Genomic DNA, 22442 nt, shown 5'->3' with positions numbered 1-22442 from the left:
ACACGAGGCATCTTACAATTGAATACAAAATTGTAAAGGCAAGATAGAAAATTATAAGAAAAGAAATTCGATTGGCAATAATTCAACAGCAATAAATAATTCAAAGATATGCACACTAAGAAATTCCACCTTCTTGTTTCTGCTTAGGAATTATAAATAATTATGAGCTTCTCCACAAACAAACGTGAGAGAGGAAAAAAAGAAGTGACATCTGGCCCGTAAATACTTGAATTTTTCTCATTTTTTAGTTTTGTACCCCAACTTTAAAATTTGTTCGTAAATATTTGAATTTTGTATTTTTTTTTTGTACGCGAAGAATTTTTACTCCTAAATCATTGCCAACATGACACTTGGATTGACATCACAAATCATACAAATTATATGTTCTAGATCTCACATTAACACTTTGGTTGTCATGTCAGTAACGATTTGGTAAAAAGTTATTGGATGCAAAATCAAAAAGAATATATAATTTAAGTATTTACAGACAAATTTTAAAATTAGGGTGCAAACTCAGAAAATGAAAAAAAAATTGAGTATTTATAGACCAATACCCCAAAGAAAAAAAAAGAATGAAAAGTTTACGCACCTCTCAAGTTTCAAAATCTTTCATCAATAATAGATTTGCAAGTTCACCATAATTTGATGATTTTTTTTTTAGGGGCCGTATTTGATTTTAACTAATCAAAAACGATAATTTAAAATAGAATTGAAAAAAACAAGAGTAAACGAGCATAGCTCCATTTCCATATCTATATTCTATAGTCCAACAACCAAGGTCACTTTTCTTCTCCATTAAAATCCAACATATGCAAATCACATGTCCAATTACGTGTACACACAAATATGTCATCAAATTTCACATGTCTGCGGCAGCTGTAAGATACTTTTTGTGAGCAATTTATGTCGAAATTTTTTGGATAAAAGCTTTGCAAAATATCCCAGCAAAAAAGAGGGCGAGAGGCCAATGGTTATCCCCGCCACCGACGCTCCTGTTTCACTTGGTGCAGCGTTTGTTTTTTCTTTTTCTCTTAATATAGAATTATTCTGTGTATTCGGCCATTGCCTTTTTCGGGACTCCGCCTCTTCCCCGCTGTTGTCTAGAGCAAGAAAAGTATAAACCTTCACCTACTTAGAAAAAGGGTGATGATGAATTCTTGATGATCACAGTCTTGTTTTTGCTGTTCATGAAGAATCTTGATCTGGGCCACTGTAAAAATGCCATCTTTACAGCAAGCGAGTGATGTCCAGTCTTGTTTTTGCTGTTCATGAAGAATCTTGATCTGGGCCACTGTAAAAATGTCATCTTTACAGCAATCGAGTGATGTTGATTTGGAATCAGGCGGTGGCGGTGGTGGTCCGGCGGAAGTAGCCGCCGGGAGAGGAGGTGGTGCTGCGCCTGCGCCGCCCTCTAATGGAAATGAGATTGTGAATGTGAAGGATAAGGTTGAGAGGAGGGATTCAAATGTTTCAGAGTATTCAGTGGAGATGGTGGATCTGGAATCTGGTGCAGATGAATCTAAGCTGCATTTGGCAAGAAATGTGAAGGATTGTAGAATTTGCCACCTCAGCATGGATGCAACCAACCAGGAATCTGGGATCCCTATTGAGCTGGGTTGCTCTTGTAAAGATGATTTGGCTGCCTCCCACAAACAATGTGCAGAGGCATGGTTCAAGATTAAGGGAAATAAGTAAGTTTCAAACATTTCAAGTCATTCATTGAGTTGTGTTTGTATCAAGAATTTCCCTTTTTTGCTTTAAATTTCATGGTATCATGATTTAGGAATAGAATAAACCCTGAATATAACCGAGATTTAGGAATCAATATGATTTTTCATGTTTCTGTGTGCATTTGTGAGTTGGGGGCTTTTTGATCATTGATTCTTTTCATTCTAGTGCAATGTGGGGGTGGATAATACAAAAACTTTTACTTTGAAACAACAACTCTAACTTTAAAGGAAAAAAGTTAAAGATTATTTTGATGTGGCCATGGCAATTGTAGGGAAAAGGAGGAGGTTAGAAAAGGAAAAGGCTCAAACTGTGCCTATTAAAGAATCTATAATAGAGAAAAGATGAAACCACTAAGAATTCTGCTTTTTGTGGCCGCTGATTATTTTGTGAACATTTGACTTTGGCTTTAGTATTTGTGGGATTGTTATTATATATTATTTGACACTCTTCTCACATCTCCACAATTCTTGTTGCAGTCATTTTTTCAGTGGGGTTTCTATATTAGCTGCTTCTATCTCAAATTAGGCTGATGAGATAGCCCAAGTAGATAGTTTGTTTCACCATTCTACTCCACTTAAAGGATGCTATTGATAGGTTTTGAAATATTCTTTCGGCTTATGTAGTTAGTGCTTGTTTCTTTTGCCTAGATAGACAATGTGGAGTGTCCATATCTCGTCGTGTGAAAGAATGTACCGAACCTTCTGCACTTTAGACGCCTATGCGCCTTTTTTGTATGGGAGCCATCACCTTGTTGTAGTTCCTTTTAGAATATTAGTTGAAAGTATCCACTTATCAAAATAATACCCCCTTCGTCACACTCCTTGAAGGTTCCTTTCGAGTAATCTTAAAACTCCATATCCGAATCTTTTGGTGTACTGACATGACTTTAGATGTCTGTAACAAGATAACCGGAGAGATGAATGGATTGGAATGGAGGAACCTTCTAACAGTAACTCGAAAGCGTGTGTAGCCTTACTAGGAAACGATAGCTCAGGACTCAACCACTTTGCTAAACATGTGCAACTTTTGGCAAGTGTCAAAAGGAAAAGAAGTGATTATGAACAATATTTCCAAATATTGGCTTCATGAAAAATGTGGAATATAGAAAACGAAGATTTGTGAAGTGATCGCTATGTTTTTGGAATAGTCTCGCGTCACTTAGATAGTTAGATTGACGACCTAGCACCGTGTGTTGTTAGAATTATACATATTCTCTGCCTCTATTAAGATTCAAGACTGATTATAAGACCTTTTGGATTTTGAAATTGGAACATAATATGATGATACAAATGAAGAAGTTATGCTCTCTCTACGCGTTGAGACAGAGTCGAAGACATAGTAAATATCAAAGATCCCAAAAAGGCGTAGCATATATACATCTTTTGATTCTAAACAAATGGTCACTCTTGCTCATGTTTACTGCTCATGCTGTGCTTGCAGAATCTGTGAGATATGTGGCTCAATAGCACAGAACGTCGTTGGCATAGATGAAGCCGAGCTGATGGAACAGTGGAACGAAACAAATGAAGCCGATGCTGCTGCTGCTGCTGCTGCGTCTGCCACGACTCGTGCACCCCTTTTAGAGTCTCGAAACTTCTGGCAAGGTCATCGTTTTCTAAACTTTTTGTTGGCTTGTATGGTGTTTGCATTCGTGATCTCCTGGCTATTCCACTTCAACGTACCCTCGTGATTCAAACACGAGAGGTAGAGAGTTGAAGTATTCGGAAAATTGTGGGAAATTTTTCGTTTATTTGCTGCTAGGTTTGTGTATATTATTAGTGATGTAGTGTGGTAGAGAGGAATGAGATGGTTTTGTGCAAGTGTACATTATTTGCTCAAGCTCTCTTTACTTTCATGTATGATTACATATTGTTGGAAATTTGGTGCTTGGTAAAACCTTAATGATTTGGTTGTTATGTATACTTCATTGTGTGGCAAATCTCAAAAGCAAGAAGAGCATTATCATTCATATGACGCCTCGGGACAAAAGCCAACTGAGAGTTTAATAGATTTAGTATTTCATAATTTTGTATGTGTCATTGTGCCCTATTAGTATATACTATGATGATATTTTATATAAAAATAAAATTTATGAACTTCTCCGCCTCTCATATTTATGCATATCTTTTACTTTTAGTACGTTCCCAAATATATGAACACTTTATTTTTGGACACTACCCCACATATAATTTCGATAATTTTACTTTTGTAACTTTTACTTATTTGTCCATAATCTACTTAACAATTTTACATTAAAATTCGTGTCGAAAGTATTTATGCATATTTATTGGGAACAGAGAAAGTATAAATATACACTTTTTCCTAATTTTAGATTTATCAATCTTAATAATGAATTAAAAGTGAAATTAAATAATAAAAAATAATTACTCCATCATAATTGAATGGAATGAGTAACCATATTAAATCATACAAAATTGAATTGAAATTAAAAATTATAGAAAAAATATAAATGAGACCAATGCACTGAATCTTATGTAGTCCGAGAGACATCAATGATTTCTGGTTTGCTAAAGAAAAAACTGAATTACAATATGGATTTTTGGTTTGATTCCTACTCCCAACATTTTCTAATATATTTTTGAATTTAACTTTAAATATATATATATATATATATATACACACACACTGATCTTTATGATTTTTTTTTTTTGAAATTACAAGAGGTATCAGAATATAATCAATTATGCAAATCGCACGCATGCAAGAAACGCCTATGTGTGAACCTCAACACCAAACAATACAACACCGCACGCAGACGAGAATATAACACCATCTAAAGTGGGAAAATATCACCGCACGCAGACGGGATTGAATTCAAGACCTCTCACAAAGAAAAGTCTTTGGATACTTCAGCTTTGCCACTAGAGCAATGTCTCATTGGCGATTTTTATGAAATTTTAAGAGGATGTTTACTTTGCTAATAGAATTGTTAATTACAAATGACTCTTAAACATATGTAAGAAAACAATGCAAAAGTAACAAAATGTCATTTAAACACTCTCAACAACACATAATATCTAAAGTCACACAACTCATTTCACGATATCTAAGTTCATAGCTTGATCTAATATTCCTTCCTCACTACTTAACATTTTCTTTTCTTTTTCTGAAAAAACACTACTTAACTACTTAACATGATGTATGATCTCTTCAAGCATGTGCATAATCCTACAAGACAATTATTGTAAAAATTAATGACAAAATAAATACTAAAGTAATTATTAGAGTTCAAAAGAACTCTAATAAAAATATTAATATTGTTGATTAATGATTAATACTTCAAATAATGAATCTTGAACCTCGGGCCCTTCGAGGATAAGGGAATTTGGCCTTGATTAGAAAATAACAAAAAAATCAATAAATTAAAGTAAGATACTCAAGAAATCATGCATCTGATTTGAAGGCATATCACATGTATATCCAAATAAACAATGCCTCCTTCTTTTACAACATATCCAAAAAATACACATTCCTTCCCCAAATGCCGATATGGAGCTCTCCATCACATGTCATTTTTTGTCTATCAGTTTCAATTAATTTTACAATAATTGCTTCGTTTATTTAGTGGAACAATGGCTTAATTAAGTCTTAATTAACATGGGTGAAATTATGTGATCAATATTTTATCTTTCCTTCCCAGTTCCCATTCTTTTGAATTTTTGTTGGGAATCTCATGAAACTTTCTAAACATCCCTGCCTAAAATAATTTTCCATAAGTATAAAATAATATATTACTACTTCATTCGTTCCAACTAAATTGATCAACTTCTTTTCGATACGAGATTTAAAAAACTAGTGGTTTAAGTGTGTTTGATAATAAAGTGAACAAGTGATTATTAGATGTTTTCTTACTTATATTTATTTCATATAAAGAAATTGATCAACTTAATTGAAATGGTCTATAAAAAAAATATTGATAAGTTAGTTGAGACATATCACAGGGAGTATAATATATTTATTAATTATTGACATAAATAACTATATTATCTGTACACTCTGGTAACTACTACTACTACTATTATGTTACATTATCTCTTTTCTTTTTTTGAAACAAATACTATATTGTGAATGATGTTACTATTACTACTATATGATGTTACTATTATTACTACTATTATGTTACTATATCTTTTCTTGAGTAAGAGATTTGGACAGTTCATATTTTATTTTATAATTTTTTATATGTATCAATTAACATATTGTGAATGATGTGACCAATGCTTACACTGTTTGTATCTAGAACATTGTTTGGTGGCCTTGTGATATTCGGGCATGGCCATGTTTTGTAGCTTTTGAATTTTTGATATTTTTATTGAGGTTGGTTTTTTCAATATATATAGGACATAGTTATGATAAAAACAAATTATGAAATATGTTTCTTTACGTATATATTCAAAAAAATACATTAATTAAAGTTTTTTTGTGTCGATGCTTTTTTCATATAGTACTATATTAATGCTTCACTTTATGATAACAATAATTAATACAAAAATCAATGTTGCAGTCTTGCAGAATTGCTTTTGAGAATACAAAGGAAAAACAAAATCAATGGTCATGACCACTATATATGCACATATTATCAATCGGTTAATTTTATGTTCTAACTACTATTTGTATCTGATAGAAGTAGTAATCTGATTCTTATAATTGCCACATCATTTATTAATTATGGTATATAACAACATATCATATTTTGAGAAAGAATAAATGATTTTTACTTTTATTTTTTAATATGTAAGAACTTCAGTCTGTAAGCAGACAACGAGGTTTACGTTCAAATCCTGCCGCTCTTCCTTTTCAAGTAAAAAATGTGATTTTTTTTAAGGGATAAATGAAATTTAAAAACATGAATTGTTTTTTTTACAAATATGTGTTTTTAGTGACCTCAAATTCTCAATCATGTTTTTAATAGATAGATCAAAATTTAGATTCAAACACACACACACACACAAAATACAAATACATATTATATAGTATTGTATATCAATTTGAATTCAAAATATTAGCCCATATTATAAATTTTGATCCATATAAGTGTATAACACGACCCTAGATTCATTTTTTTGTAGTATAATATATATGCACACTTTTGGTTGCAATAAATATTGGTTCATCTCTCTCTATCCGATCAGGTAAGTGAGAAGACAAACTATTTACTGATGTTGGTCGTTACGTCGACATACATAAAGAAACAACTTTTAGGTACTAGCTTCATCATAATTAATTATGAAATGGAGTAATTAATTAGTAAAAATATTCACTCCCAGCAACCTCCATCCCCACATCATCCAATAACTTGTCTCTGTGTTTCTGGGTTGATTAAGCTTATTATAAAGAGCTTGTAAATTTCAATAGTTTATAATATATTTTAAGAATTTATGAGATATAATTTTTAGGAGTTTATAAATAGTCAAATTATTTGGATAATTAGTTTATAAGCTATATAGAGATTTTTTTGGTTAGAGAAATAAAATAATTTAAGAGAAGAAAAATGAACTTAAAATGATAAATTATAATTTTTTTAATAAAAAGATCATAAAAAATATATATTTTGGTAAAATAAATTATTTTTAGAGCTTATAAGTGGTTTTAGAATTTATTTTATCAAAAAATAAATTTATAAACTCTTGAACAACTTAAAGGGCTTATGGATTCAGCCAAACACCCTCTAAATTAATGGTTAAAAGTTATCGCATATTTTATGAATTTTCAAAATGGATCATTCTATTTTTTAACTAATTAAAACTGATAACAACGAACCTGAACATACACTAATTGTCAACTAGTAAGAACGTGCATAACATGATTAGGGACACGTGGCCGATTCAGGTGCAATGTAGAATCTAATTAATTATAGGTGCATAGTCTATTTATTATAGACTTTAAGTGAACTCTTAATTTAGAAAATTAAGGGAATTAAATGATGTGGAATCGATAGATTGCCGTTTCATTAAATTAACCGACCAATTTATAAGTTTAAGATGTCGGTCGTACATGTGATGCTTCGTGCCGGAGTTGATATAATTAATCTAAACATTTTTTTGTCGTATTTTGTTTCTAATTTATTGTTAGACAAATTAGGGGTGACAGTTTGATAATAAATAACGTGACCGACACAAATTATCGACTTCGAATTGAAGTTTATCGAATTTATACTGTTATTCGGGGCCGGTCCTCACATTTCAGGGGCCCCAGGCGAAAATGAGAAAAAGAGCCCTTAAAAATTGATATTTTGAAAATTTTATCACCAATTATAGATATTTCCTCCGTCACACGAATCTTGACAAATTTGATTTCGGCACGGGAAGTAAGGAATTGTATATTAGTGTTTTAAGTGTGTAGTTAATAAAGTATAAAAGTGATAAAATAGGAGAGAAAATGTGATAAAAGTGATAAAGTATGAGAGAGAAAATAATAAAAGTGATAAAGTAAGAGAGAGGAGTTGCCTTATTTGGAAATGTGTCAAGATTCGTGGGACGGCCCAAAAAGAAAAACGTGTCAAGATTCGTGGGATGGAGGGAGTAACATATAGTAATGATTTTCTATATATATTTGCATGGCTATATAATTCTAATATTAACTATAAAGTGCAGCAATTCCAAAACACTGATAAAATAATTATTGAAATAAATTAGATCTTCTAGTATTTTGAGATGCAAAATTATTTATATAATATTATCATGATTCTAATACTTCATTGTATAAAATTAATTAATAGCATAGTAAAACGTAAAATATGATTTTATCAATCTTAGTTTATAAATGATTCTTTTTGCAGAAGCTAGCTACATGCAAAAGAAACATTAGGAAAATAACATATAATTTTAATAAACTCGAGATCTAAGGTAAAGCGTAAAAGAGCATAATAGAAGAGAAAGAGAGCATAGTGTGAGATAATGAGCATAACCTAAAGAGATTTTTTATTTCAAATAAATTTACAATTATTAAAAAATATATTATAATTAATGAACTTATTTTAAAATTTTGGGGCCCCTAAATTTGGCCTTTGCCCCTCTTGCTCTAAGGAAGGGCCGGCCCTGCTCTTATTCAGCCAGGTAAATGATGTATTAAAAAACAATAATATTATTCCCCTAAAAAAACAATAATAATTTGGAAAAAATCTGGATAAAAAAATTATTAAATATTTTAAAATTTTATTTATTTAAAAATTTTGGTTCAAAAATTATATTTCTTGAAAACATGAATAATTAGCTGTTTTCTTAAAATTGATCATATTTTCTAGGTAATTGACGCCCAGATAATAGTTGTAAATCAAGCAAATTGCACTAAACATTTTTTTTCCTACCAAGCTTTTCCTCCGCAAGTCTCGCAGCCAATTCCATTAGTTGGACACTTGGATTTTCCATATTCATCTTTCATATAGTAATGAATTATATTTCTTGAAAATATGAATAATTAGCTGTTTTCTTAAAATCGATCACATTTTCTAGGTAATTGACGCTTAGATAATAGTTGTAAATCAAGCAAATTGCACTGAACAATTTGTTTTTTTTTTTTGTCATTAATTTACCCAATTTAAATTTAGAAGATGTTAACACTTAACAGTATTAAAATTCACAATCTTCAGCAACATTCTCATCCATTCCACTAGGCCAACCCCATGAAATTTATACTTCGTTGTATGTCTATGTAAAGGGAGTGCTAATATTTCATTTTTGGTATTAGAATTACGTATGATGAAATTAGTTAATTCTTTGTATTGTTTAATATTCTTGACTTCTTGTATTTCTCTTGGACATTTAATGAGCTGGTTGGGGTAGGGGTCCTTCCACAAGAGAGAGAGGGAGATAGAGAAAAAAAAAACGTTTATTTTTTCTTGGAAAATGAATTTTCATTGAACAATTTAAGCTATAAAAATGTACTCCCTCATCCACAAAGAGTGGAGCAAATTTTTTAAATACATGTTTTAATAAAATGAATGGTGATTTTTATATAGTGAAAAAATGATCTCACTATTGGCCGTTGTATGAAATAAATGTTGAGATTGAATTAAAAGTGTTTCTTTTGTAAATAAAGGATATTACGTACTAAAAGGGAAAGTGCTCTAATTTATGTGGATGCCAAAAATAATAAATTTATCTCACTTTTCGTGAACAAAGTGAGTATATGTGTGTGTTGATCTAGCTAGTGGTACGTAGAATAATTGATACTTGAAGTCAAAGGTTAGAAGGTTAGAAATTTCAATTCACCGTCATGCAATCTTTAAATTTATTTATTCATTCCATGAAAAAACATATTTTACCATTTTGATTTAGAAATCAAATCTATATACTTTATACTATATAACATATGGAGTATAATCTTGGGGAAAAAATATCAACAATCATACATATATATGATAGTACTATGTATCAAAAAATTTATGTTGAAATGCTATTTTTTTTTTTTTTTTGCATTATCATATATGCCTCTAAAAAAATATTTATAATGAGTCAGCAGACCATGTAAATTATCTCTCACTGTCCACAATTTGTCTCCTCAACTACGTGAAAGACAAGTGAGTGAGCTGACATTTGATTTCTTGAGATTGCGTCTCAAATAATGGTTTTCCAATCAGGCCTAATTTTATGTATTATGATCACTCAATTATGGAGATTCATGTACTATTTTTAATTCTTTATTATACATTTTCTAAGAAAATTTTCCCTTTCATAAAATAAAGCTTTTGCCCATTCAAATTTAGTCGTTCAATTAATTAGATAATGAATTATAATGGATGAAGTATTATTGCATCAAGATCCTACGATCTACAATAAATCCATTCCGTGTTCAAAAATCTTGGAATTGTACAAAAATTAAATCTTATATATCAATTCAAAAATTTCAAACAATATACAACAAACCTCTTTAAAGTAAATACTACTAGATAAATTATACAAATTAATAAATTTCTTCAGTCCCAATTTGGGCCACTTTTTTTTTTTTTGACTTGTGGGAGTTGGGGAGGGAGAGCAGTGAGGTTTGAACCCGGGACCTCACTGTTCACACATAGGAGATCGCACCGATTGTGTCCTCTTGAGCCACTTTTTAAAAATTCACCAATTGTAATAAATTAATATTTTTTTTAGAAAACCCCTTATAAATATATAGGTCCCGTTAAATTAATAATTAATAAAATATCACAATTATAGCTAGTTACAATAAATTGAATACATGAATTTATTTAATTTAAATACACTAAATATTATCTTCCATTTATTTCTACACATTAATTATAACTTGATCTTAAATTGTAATTTCTGAATTAAAAAAAAACTCTATAAATCAAAAAAATATTAATAAAATACTGATATATTAACATCTCACTAAATGAATAAAATTTATAAGTTTTTCAAGATCATTAATTTAGAGGTTTTAATACATGACATACAAACTATTTATGACACAAATTGTGAACTTTGACCCACTACAACTTTTCTTCTCAACTAAAACTAAACTAACTTCCCAAATAGTGCTATATATATATATTTATACACACCCTTCAATTATGATAATAAATATCTCGGTTGTACTAGTGTCGTTATCAGAAAGAAATGACTTTAACACACAGGATTTGAATTCATAGTATAAAGAGTAAGAATAAGAAAGAAAGAAAAGCAATATAATTCGAACTAAAGTAATACCCAAATATATATACATTATTTAAATTCCATTGACGAAATTAAACATTGTGCCCCCTACCATGAGAGAAGACTGTGCGTGCATCCACGACAACATAAACTAAGCCCCCCCACGTTGCTTAAGCCCCACTCTCTCTATTTCTTCACATACAAATTCTCTCAAATCCTTTCTCCCACTCCTAGCTACTTCCCACCATTCCCCTCTCTCCTTCTCTCTCCCTCTCTCTCTCTCTCACTACAATGAGAACTTTGTGTCCGAATTTGGACCGGGAAGACGGCCTCGACACGGTGCTGGAGGTTCCGATCCCGGAGGAAATGCTCGCTTCCAGCAAGCACACGTCGTGGCAGAGCATGAAGTCGTGGATGACGCGGCCCGCCGCGGCCGCCGCCGCCTCCGTCTTTGGCGGCCGCGCCGCCGAGATTCAGTTCCTGCTCGGAGTCGTCGGAGCCCCCCTCATACCCCTGCCCATCCGCTGCGACCGCACCGTCAACAACAACATCAAAGGCTGCCCCATCGTAAGCCCGAGCTTTGATCCCATGCTGACTTTTTTCGTCTCAACTCCAAAATATTACGAATATAGAATGCACTTATCTGCGATATTCACTTAATAGCTCGAGTCAAAATTTAGCATGATTTTTTTAATAAGCAATGCTTTGTCGGGAAATTATAGCCATGTAGATAAAAATAAAAGAAACAATAGTAATTTTTTACTTTAATACCTTTACACGAAAATTTTCATGCAAATTCATGTAAGTTTTTTTTGTAAATCATGCGTTAGGGTATAATAGTAAAAAAGTGGCTATTATTTCCATATTTTTATTTACGTGGATAAAATTTCCTTTTGTTACGTGGAAAAGGCTAGAATTGGATATTATCTCTTTTAAATATTGAAAAATTGCTCGAAAATTATGACTCGGACTATTAAGTGAACAACGGGAAGTAAAGTGGGTTTGCGGTTGCAGGAGAGTTCGATGGCGAAATACATCGTGCAGCAATACATAGCGGCTGCGGGCGGAGAGCATGCGTTGAACGGCATCGACAGCATGTACGCGATGGGGAAGGTGAAGATGGCGGCGTCGGAGTTCGTCTCCGGCGACGCCAAAGTGAAGAATATGGCGAGGCACGGAGCCGGTGAAATGGGGGGCTTCGTGCTGTGGCAGAAGCGCCCCGATTTGTGGAGCTTGGAGCTCATGGTCGCCGGCTACAAAATCAGCGCCGGCAGCGACGGTAAGGTGGCGTGGAGGCAGACGCCGTGGCAGAACTCGCACGCCTCTCGCGGCCCGCCCCGCCCCCTCCGCCGCTCTCTGCAGGTTAGTCCGCCGTCGCGTAATATTCAAATGAGTTCAAAATTAATCAATTTATCAAAATATTTCGCATTAGTGAAATATTCGAAAAGTTCAAAATTATTCAATTCGTTAAAATATTTTGCATTAGTGAAATATTCGGAAGTGTTGGTGACGTGATGTACCTAATTTTTATTTTTTAATATATTTTGATTATAGGAAAGGGAAAGCCAGCCATGAAATTCCGATTGTGTAACAGCTAATGAGAATTTGTTAAATCCGGTAGCTACTTTTGTTTGACAAATACTACTACAAGATTTGAACAGATTCTAATAGTATATGTTGTTAACAACTCATAAAAGTTTTTGTCCACTTTCTGCTTGCATGTGGCCCCACATCACCTAATCAGAAGCTTCACTAATAGTGCGTATATAAGTTGCCTACTAGATTTGAAATTCGTGTATTGCATTAATTTGATGTTTTTTCAATTATCTTACATTATAATATTATAATTGTTAATTAAAATTCATTCCATCCATTTAGGATATATATATAATTATTTGTATAATTTAATTTCACTTTTACTAATTAAGAATTCATTTTTAATTAAGGTTGACAAATCTAAAGTTAGTGTATACTTCCTTCGTCCCACCTCACTTGACCTAATTATAATTTTTTAAATAATACTCATTTCCATCCCTAAAAAATAGTCAAATTCTGTTTATGAGCATTATCCCATTCTATATTACACTGAGTCTACCAACTTATCTACATATTCTATCACATATGACCCACCACTTTTATCCATAAAAAATATTGGTAAAATAATAAATATATTTATGGGATCACTTAATTTATTAGTGAAATAATTAAAATTCCAATATATATGCATGTAGGGGCTTGATCCGAGATCAACGGCCAACCTCTTCTCGAACTCGATCTGCATCGGCGAGAAGAGCATCAACGGCGAAGACTGCTTCGTGCTGAAGCTGGAGGCGGAGGCCCCCACGCTCCGAGCACGAAGCAGCAGCAACGTGGAGATCATGAGGCACACCGTGTGGGGTTGCTTCAGCCAGAGAAGCGGCCTGCTGATCCAGCTCGAGGACTCCCACTTGCTGCGGATAAAGGCGGCGGCCGGAAACGCAAACGACGACGTCTTCTGGGAGACGACGATGGAGTCGCTCGTTCAAGACTACCGCACCGTGGAGGGCGTCAACGTCGCGCATTCCGGCAGGACGTGCGTGTCGCTCTTCCGATTCGGCGAGAGCTCCGAAAGCCACACGAGGACGAGGATGGAGGAGATCTGGAGCGTCGAGGAGGTCGATTTCAACATCAGGGGGCTGTCGATCGACTGCTTCCTGCCCCCCGCGGATCTGAAAAGGGAAGATCATGAAGAGTGCAAGCCTGCGTCGAGGATTTTTGGGGGTAGAGGTGGGAGGAAAGTTGTGGCTGTTGACGAGGAAACGGATGAGGAGATTTGATTAAGTGTATTGTTTTTGATGATGATGGTCGATTTTTGGTGTTGATGAATTTGTACATATTTATATGATATAGAGAGGTAGCATGCAGCAGCAACTGGCTTTTAGTGCTAGTGAGTTTCATGGTTTGTAATGTTTTTTTTGCTTAGTCTATTAATCACGGAGGCTGCGTTTTCGCCCCACAAATTTTCTTGTTACATTTAGTGCTTTTTTTTAAAGGTAAAATAAATATTAATATTGATCAAGAAGGAGTATAAGGGGTAATTAATGATCAAATTAACATGTACAGAGAATGAATATAACGGATAAATAATCGTTGAAAAAGAGCTCAAGGGGTACTCAAACCCGTACCAAACAGTGAATAGAACAGACAAATAATCGTTGACAAAGAGCTCAAGACCACTTCGACGGATAACATCTAAAATGATCCAAAAATCATTCGTGGGGCGAGTAACAGAAACTATTGAAGAAGAAAGTGTTTAACCATCTCCATGTATAAATGATAATATCATCCATCGTTCTATCAATATCAGGGCTTCCATCTTTAAATTAACACTCTTTCGTTTCTGGCTTTTCGAATCTTTCAACATACACATTGTCAAATGATGTTGCACATCAGTTTTCTAGGCTTGTTTCCGCCTTTTTCTCAACAGGCTCGTAGAAATGGTTCAGAGACGATGAAGAAGTGATGAATGGAAGTTTCAATCACTTGCAAATACACTCCCACACCATATTAGAAAAAGGGCACAATAGAAGGATATGATCAGTGGACTCCAACCGAAAAGAACAGATGAGACAGTTGTGATCGCCATTTTTAAACAAAATTCCTCTCCTCAGCAAATTATCTTGTGTTGAGATTCTGTTTTGAAAAGTTTTTCAGACAAAGAAAATGAGATTTTGTAAGGGACATATTTTAACCAAATATTCCTGAAGGCAGTTTGTCCATGAAGAAGAGAGTTTTGTGAGTAAGTGAATACATCTCTTTTGTTGAGAAGTTTTCGATGCTTGAGCCATCCCACGAGAATTGTCCATGGACGGATGAGCAACGTTGTTAATGTGCAGCACCAAAATATATAGTACATTTCTAATAATAAATTATTAATTAATAAAAGTGAAATTATGTGATAAAAATAATTATATTCCCTCCGTCTCACTTTAAGTATTTTGTTTTTCTTTTTGGGGTGTCCTATTTTAAATGTCTTGTTTCTTTTTATGAAAAAAAAAATTATCTAAAAAAGTGAGAATTCTTGGGGCCTGCATCACCTTTTAGCTTTTTTTCTAAATAACTGTGCCGAAAAGAAACATGACGCTTGAAGTGGGTCGGAGGGACTATATCCTAATTATATGGAATAAACTCTAATTAATAGTGATAAAATTAAACTAATTAAAGCATAAAATTGAAATTAAAGGAAAAATAAAATAGAAATTGAAAGTGTGATTAGTTAAATCTAGAGGTGTCAAACGGGACGGGTCGGGCCAGCCCGACCCGAACCCATCGGGCTTTGCCTTTTATCGGGTCGGGTCGGGCCGACCCAAAATCAAATCGGGCTGTAAATTTCTAGGCCCAACTCAGCCCCTATCGGGCCATCGGGCGGTCGGGCTAAACCCGCCCATATTTTTTTGATTTTTTTTGTACTAAAAATAATTTTAAATTAGAAATTCTCCAGAAATAAAACTAACGTGGAATTTAGAATCTGCTTACACGAATTAATTGATGTAGTTTGGGGATGAGTCGGACATTCATGTCAATAGTAATATTGAGTAACTGTAATTCAATCACATGATAAAAATAAAACAAATTGAAAGTTATGTATATAGACTATAGTTAATTCAAGATAGGAAATTTGGAAGGATGTACTACTGGAATGTGGTCAAATTTCAAATTAGCGATTAGGGTACTAGGATTTTAACTTTTAAGATTTTAATTTTATTATTTATGATTTTTAAAATATATAATTTAAATATTAATTAATTATTTTCGGGCGGGCTAAAAAGCCCGAAAACCTCGGGCTTTTTAGCCCAAAAGCCCGATCAGCCCGATGGGTTCACTGGGCGGGCTTTTTAGGCCCAGTTTTTTATGGGCCTCAATTTTTAGAGCCCAGCCCAGCCCTAAACCCGGGCGGACCGGGCAGGCCCATCGGGCCGGGTCGATTTTGACATCTCTAGTTAAATCCTAATAAATCACCATATTCTGATTAATAAACTCTAATTAAAATTAATACAGCTTAAATTAAAACATTATTTAGAAATTTAATTAAATCTTATTAGAAATTAATGTCTAATCTTATTAGAAATTAATTTCTAATTAAAATATTGATTAATTACTAAGTGCAGCCGTCTATTTTACTTTAAATACATTTCTGTTTTCTTATTAAAAGAAACAAGGAACGCTTATAAAAAAAATAAAAATAAATATAAAAAATGCTTAGGGTTTCCAGTTTCCTATAAAAGTCTTCCTTCAAAAAAATATAACGTCTCTCTTTTCCCGCTTTCTCGCCATCTGTCTAATTCTGAGGTGAAGAAGCTGCAGACCTTCTGTTTGAAGAAATGCCGAAGAGAGAATCCAAGGAAATCGTAGAGGAAACACCCACCATTTCTCTTAGAAGATCCACCAGAATTCACCGTCAAAATCAAACCGGAGCTCAGAGCCCAAGGACTCCAAAGCCTGCTGGAACGAGACGCGATTCAATTCCCACACCTATTTCCAAAATCAAGAAAACTGGCCATAGGGTTTCAGAGAACAGAAGGGGGAGAGAGGTCGAGTTTGATTCGGAGAAATTCAGGAGTAGAAGCCCGGATTTAGGGAAGCAGTCCGTGAAAGAGAAGCGGCAAACGAGGAGTTCAGTTGCCCGGTGTAGATCCGTGGGAGGTTCGGAGAAATCCGGCGAAGGTTCTAGAAGGTCTGGAAGAGCCAATGCGGGTAAGGAAGAGGTTGTAGAGAAGATGTTAACAAGGAGTTCGGCTCGCAGAAATAAAGTTGGTGACTCCAATTTGAATACAGAGGAAAGTGATGTCAAATTTGAGAAGATGGTTACTCGTAGCTCTAGTAAAGCAGAAATGAAGAAGGTTAGCAACGTGCCCAAAGGGGCGGATGAGTTACCCGAAAGAGATACGGGGGAGAAGGATGTCGAAGATTGTGGGATTATGAAGAGGAATGGAGAGCAGAATCGTGCAAGGAAGGCGCGGATTGGTGGGAAGAGGAAGAGAGATGGAGTCGAGGGAGAGTGCGAGGATGCTCGAGGATGGACTGAGGATCAAGAGATTCATCTGCAAAGTGCTTATTTCTCAGTAAAGCCCACACCTCATTTTTGGAAGAAAGTTGCAAGGATGGTAATGTTTAATTCATGTTGTTACCTGTCTTTGCCTATCTTAATTCATGTATGATTTCAGCTACATGTGTCTTTGCCTTTCTTATATGAGTGTTGTTGGGAGCTTGCAAGATTTAGCATCTTGGTTTAAGTCTTAAGAAATAGAGATAAGAAGACACTAGGTTAAAAATTACTTGCCTCACTTAAGCTTGGATGGTGATGAATTCTAGGGGCGTTTACTTTGCATGATTGAGTATTTTTATCCTCAATAGTAGGATTTTTCTAATCCCACCATTTCAATGGGATAAGAATCAAGAAAAACTAGCTTAAATGATAGAAATAATCAAGGGCCTTGCGATATCCCAAAGTTTCAATCCATCAAAGTAAATAAAAGATTAGCCTTACTCTTTTTATCTATCAAGGCTAATCCTTCAAAGTAAACGCCCCCTTAAACATTTACAACAATGTGTCTTTGTGATGAAATCATGTTTTCATTTGCAAAGATAATGTATGCCTTTACTTTAAGATATGCTTGTCCAATCTCCTGATCATTTGGCCAGAAAAGGAAAATAGTTACATCCGGCCTCCGAATCCTATGAAGTGAGGAAGGTCATGAAGTAAATGCCAATTGAAAGGAGCAATTTACTCCCTAGGATTCTATCAAATTTAATAAGATAAAACATGTTGTTTTAACCAGCAAAGCTGCTGTCTTTGAATGTCACTGTGGTTTCATAAAGAGATGTTGAGACCATTTTGACATGTTGTAGAAATGCTGCTGCAGGTTCCTGGCAAATCCGCGCAGGAATGCTTCGACAAAATCTACTCGGATCACTTAACTCCACCTCCTCCACGAACACGCTCAAGGGCAAAAACAAAGGAGCCGTCACCCCTCTCGTATTCTGCAAGCAAGTTAATTTTCCCAGCTGATAGGAAAACTAAAAGGCTTGGATCCAAAAGGAGGACACTTCTAGCACAGAAGACTGTGAGAAAAATATTGCAAAAGCAGGAAGATGAAGATTACTCTGCAGATCTGTTTGCACTTCTTGAGCCGACGTTGGATCTATCTACTGTTGTTCTTCCCGAGGATACAACATTCGCCTCACCACCACCGAGCAAGGTGTCTGCCTTCCTCGCAGGGCGCAGGCCCGAGTCTTCATCATCGCAGGGGAAGAAGCATCTCTCGAGATTAAAAGGCGATCACAAAGCACGCCTTACTAGCCCCCCGGTGCTGAAGCAGATCAAGAACAAGGCTCTGCATGAGAAATACATAGATCAGCTGCATTGCAGGGATGCCAAAAGGAAGGCTGCGTTGAGGAAATCGGCCCAAATTGATGCAAAGCCGATTTGCTCAAATCTTGTCAAAGCTGCAAAAGATGCCCTGCTTTCTGATGCACAAGATGCTATTCGGAGTCTGCAATGTAGAAATAATGATGATGATGATGATGACGACGACGAGGACGAGGAGGATGAGGATGATGAAGACGAAGGAATTTGATGATGGCAAAACACATTTTCAAATTCTTGTGCTTAATTTTCGTTTCTATTAGTCCTTGTACAAATTTGTTGTTTTAATAATTTTTGTTTCCTTTGGTACTTGTACAATTTTTGTTTCAAAGGAGATTAGTTTCCTTGAGCCGTTTGAAAGCTTAGAGCTGCGTGTATATATATACCCATGTAGTCTACTTAGATCATTAACTTGAGATATAGAATTCATTGGTGGGAAGAGTGAAAAAGAAGTAGTCTTGAAAGTTCTGAGCTGTGATTTTTTTGCTCTTAATTGTAATATGTATTTTGCTCTTTATTTGATAGTGAAAGATTCTTGGCTGTTCTTCCGTTGATGTAGATCCTTTTAGACCGATCCGCGTAAATTTTATACTTCCTTCGTCTCATAAAAATTTCTTTACTTTTTACACATTATCTCACCACAATTCCTTTACTTTTTTATCTTTCACAAAATGGAACCCTTTTTATACTCACAATACTCTTTTATTTAATATTTTCTAAAATCCGTGTCACTTACAAATATTCATGTTTTTGTTAAACGAATGGAGTATTGATTAGTTTCTTTCTTGTAGATCAAATCTCACTGCAAATTTCACCATGTAAATCTTGTGTTATGTTCCTTGGTTTGTGAGGGCAGAACAATCTATTGAAGATGATATAATAAGTATTATAGTTTAATAACCTTCCAGAAAATTAACCATTTTCCCTCAAAAAAAAAAAAAAAAATAACCATTCTTTATACTAGACAAATATTATGTATGCAATCAGTCACAGGCATCTTTAAATATCTTTGCTTAATTATTCAAAAAATTAGATTTTCGTCTCTCAAAATCAGGAAATCTTGTGCTCCCTCAGTCTATGAAAGAATTTTCTATTTTTATTTTTCGAGATGTTTAAAAAAAAAAAGAAAATTAACCTATTTTTGAATTATAATACTCAATTCACCCTTATTTTTCACATGTTCGCCACTCTTATTACTAATTACAAGCATTTTTTCACCACTCTTAATGCACTCAACAATATTTTCTCCACTCTCAATACACCTAACAATTTTTTCTTAAAATTCGTATCACACCAATTTATTTATTTTACAATATTTTTTTTGTACAACGAGCATTTTATCTTTTCTACCAAATTATAAAGTTAAAATAAGATAGATAAATGGAAATATAATTTAGGCCACTTTCTCATGTGCGCAAACAAGCTGATTGATGGCCTCTCTTCGTGGGCTTCAATAATTGGAATTTGTAATCATAATATTGGATGATGACACTGCAGATTCTTCATTAATTGCATGCTTTATGCTATAAAAATGCACGACACTTAGTGAAGTTGTTTGTTGGGAAAAGTTTGAAATGTGACGTAATTAAAATCATTAATATTGAATGGGGATATGAAGAGCTCATTCTCATCATTTACTAATTATATTGTTGCAGCAATATTGAATGAGGATGAGATGTTCACACATAGAATTAAATGATATTAAATGACATCTTTTTAGATACAAGACCAAATTATATCATGAAATTAAAAATATATATTGGGAGAGGTTCAAATGAGAGCGGAGAACCATTCTCAACCTAATCATTAAGATTTAAAGTGGGTGTATCATTTTGATGGATGAATGCATCATCTGAGTTTGAATCCTGAAGGGAGCATGAATTTTATTTTTCTTCATTTTTTTCATGTGCAATAAATTGTACAACGAATGCAGTAACTTAACACATCAATACAATGTTCCCAGTTCTCATTTTAATTAAATTGCAATTTTCACTATAATGAATTAATCAAACTAGCTAGATTATATATACTCAAATCAACAATCAAGCTAATATAAACTAGACTGATATCCACACAAATTAGAAATACAACCCACATGATATCAATTAGAATTGAATAGATGATCTCTTGCAAAAGAAATACTTTGGTGCTTTAACTTTGCCGTTTGGATTAGGTCTCCTCAACTCTAATTTCCTTTTTTTTTTCTCTTCTTCTTTTTTTCTTTTTGGAGTCGAGAAAAATAGTCCTAAGGAATTAAATCATATACCCCACTATTTACACAAACGAGTGTCATTGTTTGAATGTCATAGGTATGCTCTTGTCTTTATACTAATAATTTAACTTAAATAGAAAAAATATTAATTTATTTAACTTATTTTTTAAAATAAAAATAAAATTCAGTTATTTTATTATATTATCTACATTGTAGTTTTTTATAATTTTTTGTAACTTTTTTAGTTTTATTAAAAAATAAACGATGCAAAAAAAATAACTACAATATAGATAATACAATAAAACGACTAAATTCTATTAAATTAATTGAATTTTTTTTATTCAACTAAATTGTGGGTGACCAAAATGTGGCTGCATAGATTTATTGAATCTAATAACCATTATAGGTTCAACAAGTTTTGAAAGATCACGTTAAGTACTCAAAATATCACAAGAGATACATACATACATTCATTTAATTTCATATAGTTGGACAATCTTAATTTACATTTCATAATTGATAAGATGTATGGATATTTTTATTTTCATTATTTGAATTTTTTTAGTCCCACCCTTGTAATGGGATATTAGCTCACGTAATAGTATTTATGAAGGTCTTGAGATATCCTAAAATCTTACTTATGTTATTTTTATTTATCTAAGATAATCGTAAACAATAATTATCAACGCACCTTTTGTTTATATCCACAACTTCCCCCATTGACGTTCACATTTTATTTCTTCGAGTTTATTTCTCCTCGCCGACTGTCACCAAATTTTCTTTGGATTAAAATATTGGCCAACAATCACTTTAGTTCGTGTATCGCGATGCACGAGAAGACGTACTAATTATATAATATTTATCCTCAATTTTATATAATTAGAAAAAGCACATCACTAACTATTTTTCTAATACTTATGATTTTGGAGTTCATACTATTTGTAACATATCATTATACCTGATTCAAATCGAGTTATCATGACTTAACACAATTTCACAGGTGGTATACCGAAAGAGATTGGTAACCTTAATAATCTAGAGATATTAGCCATGAGTGACAACAATCTTAATGGACCATTTCCAAGACAAATTTTGAACATCACAAGTCTCCGTCAACTATACCTCAGCAACACCTCTTTAAATGATATGTCTGCACTACTCTTTAAGCCAAAACTTTAGTGAAAGAGTTTGGTATATTGTAACTAACCATGAGAATTGAAAATAATATGTGATACACATTTAGTCTTATGTTTAAGTCAAAGTCTATTGCCCGTCGTGTAAGAGATGATTATATTTCCCTCTCAATCATAAAAATTATTGCATCCAAGAAAAATAATTGAAAGCAATTTTCCATATAGAAGATGCCATTAATTTTTTTATAGTTAAGAAATTTAATTATTCATTTGTCATTCCATGAGCCTAAGAGGATCATATGACATTGAATTAAACTCAGAACTTGCGATCAATGATGCTAGACCCCACC

At 33.5% G+C, this 22442-nt stretch overlaps 3 protein-coding genes across 3 annotated transcripts; all 3 read left to right on the top strand.

The window, feature by feature from the left end:
• The first annotated feature begins 726 nt into the window (after window positions 1–726).
• Window positions 727–3653, top strand: LOC131005990 (uncharacterized). The gene is made up of 2 exons (XM_057933142.1): window positions 727–1691; window positions 3172–3653. Exons 1-2 carry the CDS (start codon window positions 1300–1302, stop codon window positions 3419–3421), a joined length of 642 nt encoding a protein of 213 aa, XP_057789125.1. The 5' UTR covers window positions 727–1299; the 3' UTR covers window positions 3422–3653.
• Window positions 3654–11526: 7873 nt separating this feature from the next.
• Window positions 11527–14341, top strand: LOC131005926 (uncharacterized). The gene is made up of 3 exons (XM_057933047.1): window positions 11527–11909; window positions 12357–12704; window positions 13574–14341. Exons 1-3 carry the CDS (start codon window positions 11634–11636, stop codon window positions 14156–14158), a joined length of 1209 nt encoding a protein of 402 aa, XP_057789030.1. The 5' UTR covers window positions 11527–11633; the 3' UTR covers window positions 14159–14341.
• A 2288-nt stretch (window positions 14342–16629) lies between these two features.
• On the top strand, window positions 16630–19112 carry LOC131005899 (uncharacterized). Its single transcript, XM_057933019.1, has 2 exons — window positions 16630–17485; window positions 18245–19112. The coding sequence occupies exons 1-2, from the start codon at window positions 16703–16705 to the stop codon at window positions 18956–18958; spliced, it is 1497 nt and encodes a 498-aa protein (XP_057789002.1). The 5' UTR covers window positions 16630–16702; the 3' UTR covers window positions 18959–19112.
• The last annotated feature ends 3330 nt before the right edge of the window (window positions 19113–22442 follow it).

Source organism: Salvia miltiorrhiza, chromosome 1 (assembly GCF_028751815.1).
Source record: "Salvia miltiorrhiza cultivar Shanhuang (shh) chromosome 1, IMPLAD_Smil_shh, whole genome shotgun sequence".
In the NCBI taxonomy this organism is placed as follows: domain Eukaryota; kingdom Viridiplantae; phylum Streptophyta; class Magnoliopsida; order Lamiales; family Lamiaceae; genus Salvia; species Salvia miltiorrhiza.
Note: the sequence above shows the minus strand (reverse complement) of the source record. Positions and strands in the feature narration are given on the sequence as shown.

Excerpts from the sequence above, each read along its gene's own strand:
- LOC131005990 (XM_057933142.1), top strand. The coding sequence starts at position 1,300 with ATGTCATCTTTACAGCAATCGAGTGATGTTGATTTGGAATCAGGCGGT. Across the intron at positions 1,692-3,171 it reads TTCAAGATTAAGGGAAATAA|AATCTGTGAGATATGTGGCT; the intron begins GTAAGTTTCAAA and ends CTGTGCTTGCAG.
- LOC131005926 (XM_057933047.1), top strand. The coding sequence starts at position 11,634 with ATGAGAACTTTGTGTCCGAATTTGGACCGGGAAGACGGCCTCGACACG. Across the intron at positions 11,910-12,356 it reads ACATCAAAGGCTGCCCCATC|GAGAGTTCGATGGCGAAATA; the intron begins GTAAGCCCGAGC and ends TTGCGGTTGCAG. Across the intron at positions 12,705-13,573 it reads CCCTCCGCCGCTCTCTGCAG|GGGCTTGATCCGAGATCAAC; the intron begins GTTAGTCCGCCG and ends ATATGCATGTAG.
- LOC131005899 (XM_057933019.1), top strand. The coding sequence starts at position 16,703 with ATGCCGAAGAGAGAATCCAAGGAAATCGTAGAGGAAACACCCACCATT. Across the intron at positions 17,486-18,244 it reads GGAAGAAAGTTGCAAGGATG|GTTCCTGGCAAATCCGCGCA; the intron begins GTAATGTTTAAT and ends ATGCTGCTGCAG.